General features: G+C 41.5%; 1 protein-coding gene across 3 annotated transcripts; it reads right to left on the bottom strand.

Annotated features, from left to right (window-relative positions):
• Positions 1-669: 669 nt before the first annotated feature.
• Positions 670-6,066, bottom strand: LOC123079450 (DNA-(apurinic or apyrimidinic site) endonuclease, chloroplastic). Of its 3 annotated transcripts, none has more exons than XM_044502221.1 (13): positions 5,928-6,049; positions 5,742-5,844; positions 5,149-5,305; positions 4,968-5,065; positions 4,819-4,883; positions 4,314-4,550; positions 3,950-4,227; positions 3,689-3,799; positions 2,978-3,115; positions 2,849-2,896; positions 2,098-2,178; positions 1,308-1,467; positions 670-1,054 (listed from the first exon to the last, which is right to left on the bottom strand). In XM_044502221.1, the coding sequence occupies exons 2-13, from the start codon at positions 5,783-5,785 to the stop codon at positions 933-935; spliced, it is 1,539 nt and encodes a 512-aa protein (XP_044358156.1). In that variant the 5' UTR covers positions 5,786-5,844; positions 5,928-6,049; the 3' UTR covers positions 670-932. The 3 variants fall into 3 exon arrangements, with proteins under 3 accessions (XP_044358156.1, XP_044358155.1, XP_044358157.1); XM_044502220.1 differs by having other exon boundaries at positions 4,804-4,883; positions 5,928-6,046; XM_044502222.1 differs by lacking the exon at positions 5,742-5,844 and having other exon boundaries at positions 4,804-4,883; positions 5,916-6,066.
• Positions 6,067-7,897: the final 1,831 nt, after the last annotated feature.

Below are 7,897 nucleotides of genomic sequence, written 5' to 3'. Positions count from 1 at the left end.
TTTTTGTCGCACTAACAACTTTTGGGATTGGACACATGTAAAAAAAACTTTTGAACATCCGGCGGCGCTTTTAGGGTGTGATTGAAAAAAATGGGAATTTTTTGTCGGACTAACAACTTTTGGGATTGGACACATGTGAAAAAACTTTTGAACATCCGTCGGCGCTTTTAGGGTGTGATTGCATATGTTTACACTATATTTACATATGTTGCATGTCAAATGAAAGAGGCTGGACCAGAGCGGACATTTGATGCACCGGTTTGGATGGCCAGCTCGGCTTTCGCAGTCCGCAAACACGTTCGGGTTGATGGACGGTGTTGAAGATGCCCTAACCAGATCTTCACACAGCTAGGATTTGGGACTATGCTACTCTTACTGTATTTTTATCCAGGTACACTCAAAGACCATATCTCATACCGTAAAAAATTATATTTTACAGAACAAAACCGTATTTTTTTTTATGGAACTACTTAATGTTTACGATCCTTCAACACCACTGCACGTATTCAAATTAGCTCATACCATAGATTTCTCCTTCCTGAATAAACTCTTTCTTGTTTTAACGCATGTTCCACGCTTATCTGATAGGCACTCTGTAGTCTATACTCTACATGTTTTAGTCTTGAGAAAATTACTTCGAACAACACAGCACAGCACATCTGACCCAGACACTCGGAGGAACAGTTTCATGTCAAGTCTGAAAGGTCAGTCAGAACACATAGCCAGGACAGGGATTGCCCCAAAACGCTCATGCTGAGCCATAACGCTACAACCCTGGATTGGTACAATGACCACCAGCCAACATCCATTAGAGTACTACCTATTGTTTCACTGACGCAAAATCATCTGCGTAAACCGGAACAAGCAACGCTGCAGACCAGCCCCAGAAGTTAGACTGCAAGTTCCGCATGGGCCGGGGTCCAGCCTCTCGTCTAGAGCTTCAGTATGAGGCCGAGTGGGCTGTGGTCACTGGCAGAAACGTCTGGGAGGATGTATGAATCGTGGACTCTTTCTGCGATGGACTCCGACACGAGGAAGTAATCCAGGCGCCAACCTGCATAGCCGCCAACAGACAAAGGCTGCATGTTAAAACCATGAGCGTGCTTTCCTCTTGCATGGCGAAACAAGTGAGGCTCATCGGGATGATCAAACATGTAGCAAAATTTGTCAACTGAACAAAATAGACGGTTATAAATGTAAAATGCCTAAATGGTTGCTAACAGATCGTGCTAGTAAATATAAACAATGAAGGGAGTGGTTTCCGGTTTTTGCGGTAAGATCAGAGGCTCGAGTCATTGAGCTCATACCTCTATTAGTCTTCCGGCAATTATGCCTATAGCCCCAGTAGCTATATCCAACAACATCAGGGTGCTGTTTCCGAAACGTATCCACGAACCCTTTGGACAGAAAATTAGTCTCGAACGATTTCCTTTCTTCTTTTGTGAAGCCGGCACTTCTACTATTTCCCTGGACAAAAGGTAACAAATACAAGAAAATGTAACACAGAACGTTTGGGGAGGTCAGAGTGGAAATGATATCAGTACCAAAACAGATCCGGCCAGCCGTCACATCCACGAGCTAGACAAGGTGACAGACTGACAGGCCACCCAAAAACATGTCCGATAACAACACAATAATGGTTATTTTCCACAATTTGGGTCAGGATTTCTCAGTAGCTCTACTTTTTTACAAGGATCTTGATAATTGTATTCCTAACAAGCATATTTTTGGACAGTGAAATAACAAACAAAAACCTGAAATACATAGCATGCAGCAATTTTGCATAATATAGATCACCCTTTGAGCAGTATACTGAGTGCTTACGTACTTTTCAATTTAACAACCATTATAAACAAACTACACATCAATGTACTAGTATGTTGGTGTGGTTAACTTAACACCTGAGATGTTGGGTTCAAGTCTCAGTAATTGTCCAGGAGGAGCCATTTTAGTAACATGATAAGCAAGGTTTTGAAAATGAATTTTGTGGTCATACACCAGTGGAATAGAGCATACACCACATATTTAAGCATAAAGTAAATTTTCTGAACCACAGATATTCAAGCATGTAGGTGATACAAACTAACGACTACTTACAGCAGGATCATGTATATCAATCTCCTGATGCGCACAGTTAAGATCACCAGTTAGTATGACAGGTTTCGATTTTTCCAATTCCTGCATAATCATACGACATTTGTCAGGTTTTGTTAAACATGATAAAATGAAGGAGGGCGGCATCATGTTTGAACATAATCGTGCATTTTTAACTAACAGCGTAGTTTTGCACATGATATCAACTGCACAGAAACACAACATCAGAGAGGTTCCAATGTGCTAACTCGATTAAGGTAAAGTAAGGGAATGAAAATAGCCAACAATGGAGATATGGCGCATACTGCATGGTGAAAGATGCCAAATATGTTGGATTGAACAATATCAAGGTCCACAGCCCTAATTAGGTTTTCATGCAAACTTTAGGGGCCTTAACATCCAACTGTGGCATGTACCTCCAAAGTTCTAACAAGGCACTTTATTTTATTCTTAGCTATTACTAAGATTTGGTATGTGCAAATGTACAGGACAACACACCAACCCTAAATGCAACCACAGAAAACAGATAAAATAGATATCCACCACAACTGCTTGTACTGGAGAACATGTCCAATGAACAGAAGGACTAAGAATAGGAATGGGGGAAATCAATGCAGTGACAAATAACAATATGAAACAATGGGGAAAGTCAGAACTTCATCATTTTCCAGAAAAAAACGTGACAGGCAAAGGTATAAAGGCATAAGAAAATTATTTCAATTATAAATAAAAGTAAAAGGCAAGGCGAGCATACTTTCATGTAGTTACCAAGGCATGGATCCCACTCTGTGACTCTGTAAGTCTACACAGTAACATATAATCACGGATTAGATTCGAATCTCAAGTGATGCATACCAGAATGAAAACTACAGCAATATATTACCAATCTTTTGAGACCATCACCGGAATTTGGCACATAAGCGGTTAGCAAGTAAAAATCATCAAATTCCACCGTCACAATCCTCCCTTCTGTATCATGGTCTGGTACACCAAGCCCATACTTGATAGAAAGTGGTTTCACCTACAAAAAGTGCAGGACACATGATGAAGAGATATGGAATATGAGGGGCATGCTAAGCAAAGTTACTGTATTTGATAATAAACATTCCTAACTTGTTAATGTGTCCTTATGATCAACTGAAGCAGTACAAAAAGGTGCAAACAGCACAGCGATATAATGGATCTCCTTGTCTAACATCCATAAAAAATTACAGAAAGCACAGCACAATGATTAATCAGGTGACATGTGTTAATATCATGGAAGGATAACTATGAAGCAAACTAATAGCTCGAGCGTTTAACCGCTTATGTTCAATCGTTTCCTTTCTAAGTTTCACGTAATCTGGAGTTAAAGATTCCAAAATAAAACATCAGTATCAGTGGAGCTGAACCAACTGGTATAATGGCGTGATTCCTAGATAAGGGGACACTTGGGCACTTTGTATTTTATTCCAATTCCATTCAGTATTCCTTGCAGTTGGTTGAACTTGAAACACAGTACAACAGAAGAAACCAATGAAAATTCATAAGTGTTTTGAACTATGAAGCACTGACAAAATTGGTGGTGCTAGGGTGCAAGAATGGCAGTCCATACCCGTGAAATTATGGCAGTCCCTGAATAGCCAAGCTTTGACACACTACATGTCCAGAAACTATTGGTATACCCTTCAAGTAGACTTTCCTTGATGACGTCAACATCTTTCTCCTGCTCAAAACAGTGCAACTATTTGTTAATAAACTATTCGAGTGAATGAAGTACAGCAAAATTTTCAGAGGACAAAAGGCAGATGCCAGCTTTGCGAGACAGAACTGCGCTTGTTCTATCTTAATCATTTTGTAATAACAAATATCTTGCCTGAATTTTCGTTTCTTGCAGGCATAGCACATCAAAATCCTCCCTCTGTGCTAACTCATGAACGGAGAAGCCCCTATTTTTTACTAGAGCTTTCAGTCCATTGACATTCCATGATAGAATCTTTAGCGCCCTTGTATCCTTGCTAAGGGGTGGAGGCCTCATGACCTTAGGATTGTATGGAATCCACTCAGCCTGTGGCTTCTTGTGTACGAGTACAGTCCAAGGCTCTGCACCATCCACATTAAGACCCAACCCCGCCTTTGCAATAGCACCATTGGCTGTGAAAGACAATCCCATAGTTAGCCAAGAGAGCAGTAATTTTCTAGCCCAGAAATGATCAAGACTGGTGAAACAATGAGCGTACCAACAACTGTTTCCTTCTTGTGCGATGTTTTATTTATCTTGACAGTAGTCACAGGGTTCTCCTCCGGAGTGGTGCCCTTAATTGATTTCTGCTTGGTTCTACTTCTCTTGCTAGGAGTTGCGGAAATAACTTCAGAAGTTTCTAGCTTTTGTTCAACCACTACTGAAGAGGCACTTTTTCTTTTTGAAGGTACTTCTGATGGGCCAATCTGCTCAATGGTTGATGCGCCCTCTTTACCTGCAGAAAAAGAATCAGCATCCAGCCAAAATGCTTATTGCAACACTATATAGATGTATACACTAACACGTACTGATTGCTATTCTTCTGGCTACCTACGATACAATTTCTCAGGAAAAACTGAACATTGTCTCATTACTAGGGCAGAAGTCATAGCTGAATCAGGAGGTTGTTGAGGTACATGTAGAGTTTATACAAAGAAAGCATGAATTTAGTTCAATGGTACCACTAGAGGTCTGCAAGTAAGTCATACCAATTACTTCCTCACCCAGAGATTCCATCAGAGCTGATACCAAATCTTTCTTGTTACCTCTCGCAGCAACTCCCATCCTCCTTCAAATTCATGGCACACAAAACTAAATGGGTAAATCAGTTATCGGAAATATACAATAAGGGGAGGCTAGAACTTTGTTTAACCTTGTGAGTTCCTTGAGTTCTTTCACTGTCATGGATTGGAGCATACTAGGGTCACCCCTGATTCGCTCTATCTCCAATGTGCTTTCAGTGTCATCTTCCTATGGTTCCAAAAAATACATGAATTTCTGACCATGAGATGTATAAACGACAAATGTCAGCACAATGGGTATACAATACTAACCTTTTCTATGACTGTTTGTTCATCTTTCTTGATCTCACTGTTCCTAGAGACAGCTCTACGTGAATAGGTAATCCGCGTCCTCTCACTCATCATGTTTAGTATTGGAAGCACTAATTTTCTGGAACTGTAATTTGTTCTTGGAAGCCCACCGCTACACCTGTAAACAACAAGTTGTTTCACCACATATTGCAGAAACGTCCTAAGTGATTTTGGTGACATTAGATACATATATGCACGATGACCATGACAATTTCCCCAATGCACAGCAAATTAAATAAACATCATGGCTACTGGCTAACAATGTCTTCGGTAATTCATACAAATCACAAAAGGAATTAACTGGATGCTGTTCACAAAAAGAACAAAAATACTAAAGCCCCATCCGCACCATGACGGCAAGCCTAGGCAGCACATTGCAGAACACCGTTGAGCCCCCAATAAACTTGCTTTCGATCTAAAATTCCTAAATGGAGAGGACTCCACCCCTTCTATTAATCCCCCCAAATCGAAAGCTCCTGCCCTACGGCGTGCGGAGAACCCGAATCGAAAAAAGGAAATTGCAAATGCATATAAGGGGGGATTGACAGCCGTACTCGTAGAGACGGAGGAGAGAGCCACAGCGCAGGAGCAGCTGCATCTGCAAGTGGGTGCGTGGAGGCGGCGGGACGTGGAGCGAACCGAGCCCTCACTTCGAAACTAGGGTTTATGCAATCAAGAAACCTCGCATTCAACTCAAGAAAATGGAGGGGCAGAGGGGCGGAGCATACGGGGGACGTTACCGCTGGGAGGAACGCCGCCGCTGTTCCCTGCTGTTCACGACGGGACGACGGCACGACACTCCGGTGTGGTGTGTTCGGCGGTCGCAAATGACGGGTTGAGTCCATCCACTCGACAGGGGCAAAATGATAATATGATGTCAGAGACCAAGAAGAATAAGGAATTTGGCATGTTTGGTTTAGTTCTCTTGGCTGATTCAGAATCAGCCCTCTCCTCATCTTCTTCCAGAATTTTTAACATCCATTTGTTTGACAAACCTACCTAGTTAAAGGACCTTAACTAGCTAGTTAGGAGACTCTTCCAAAATCATCAAACACCCATTCGCTTGACAATCTAAGCTGGCAATCCTAGCTAGTTAGACCCTAACTATGTAAGATTGTCAAACGAATGAGATTGGAGATTTTGAGAGAAGCTGAAAAGGGCTCAAGATTGGCCAAAAGAACTGGCCTTAAATTTGCCACATTTGACTTATCTTGGAGCTTAAATTCTTAGTCACACTTTGACTTGTCTAAGAAAATCTTGTCACACTTTCTATATGTATGACATGTGGGGTTTATTTCTGAAAAAATATCTTACCTTAGATGTGGCTAGAACGAAGACCACATAACTTGATGAAACTTGCCTAACTTAAAGTGTGACAAATTGTGGTTAGAAACCAAATTGCCCCTAAATTTTTCACCGAAAATATTAAGTGAATACAGTGTGCAGAGGAAAAAACCTTCCTTCTCGACGCGCCCATGTCCAAGTGCTTCAGGAGTTTAGAGGGGAAGGAACTTGCTGGCTAATGAAACGTGTGTGAGGATCTCCTTTGTCAACTACCTATATGTCTAGTGAGAGGATGGCACTTGAGGTATAGAAATTTAAGACACATCTATGGTCAGCCTGTCATGTGTGGCATTTTCTCCTCGTGAGCATTTCAAAATTTTCACTATGGAGAAGGTTGGCTGACGACAATTGTGTGAGGATCTCCTTTGCCCACTGCCACTATGTCTAGCAAGATGAAAGACACCTGACATACGAATAAGACACATCTATGGCCAACCTGTCATGTGTGTCACTTCCTCTCCTCGCGAGACACACTTGAGATACATAGATTTAGACACTTTTATGGCCAGCCTGCTCTGTTTAGTAGGCTAGCCATAGATGTATCTTAAATTTATGTACCTCAAGTTTCTTCCTTCCCGCTAGATACAAAGTCAGTGGGAATATCCTCACACGACTTTCATCAACCACCAAGTTCCTTCTTATATAAGCTCCGGTGTGGGCGCATCGAGGAGGGTGATGTACTTGTTCTCCCACTTTCAGAATCGGGAACCTCTGACCTGGATAGAGAGGGCAAAAGTACCCCCTCCGATCCTTTTTACTTTGCATATTAGATTTGTGTCAAGTCAAACTTTGCAAAGTTTGACCGAATTGATATTAAAAAATATTAACATCTACAATACCAAATATATATACTATGGAACTACATTTGATAATGAATCTAACAATATTGATTTGGCATTGTAAATATTGATATTTTCTATAAGTTTGGTCAAAATAGAGATGCTTTGACTTCGGACAAAACATTGGTTAACTCTCAAAGATGAAGGGGGGTTTGTTTGGTGAGAAAACTTACACCCTGCCGCTCGCATTTGTAGAAATGCCTTTCTGGGTTCTCCATCGTGTCACAAAGACAAACCACGACACATATCTCAGATTACATTCAGAGAACTAGGTTAGTGTGAGTTGTGCAATCTCATCCATATGATGATGCGACATTCAGAGCACTAGGTTAGCTTGATCAGGTCATGGAGGAACACATGGAAATGTGGGATGAACTATCTGTGCGAAGCAGAGAGGGGAGATGAGAGCTTGAGTGAGCAGAGAAGGGGGTGAGTGAGAAGAGAAGAGAGATGGGGCAACGACTGGGTGCTGATGTTAAAGAGAGGAGTGTGCTGTTGTTTGGTGGTGCAGGTTTCCGTTTGGGAAG

The sequence above is a fragment of the Triticum aestivum genome, chromosome 3D, assembly GCF_018294505.1.
Source record: "Triticum aestivum cultivar Chinese Spring chromosome 3D, IWGSC CS RefSeq v2.1, whole genome shotgun sequence".
Lineage (NCBI taxonomy): Eukaryota > Viridiplantae > Streptophyta > Magnoliopsida > Poales > Poaceae > Triticum > Triticum aestivum.
The sequence above is the reverse complement of the archived record's forward strand: the minus strand, read 5'-3'. Positions and strand labels throughout refer to the sequence as shown.

Coding starts and splice junctions, on each gene's coding strand:
- LOC123079450 (XM_044502220.1), bottom strand. CDS start 5,785: ATGCAGCTGCTCCTGCGCTGTGGCTCTCTCCTCCGTCTCTACGA. Junction 2,897..2,977: donor GTGATGGTCTCAAAAGATTG/GTAATATATTGC, acceptor GTTACTGTGTAG/ACTTACAGAGTCACAGAGTG. Junction 2,179..2,848: donor GCCTTGGTAACTACATGAAA/GTATGCTCGCCT, acceptor ATGATTATGCAG/GAATTGGAAAAATCGAAACC.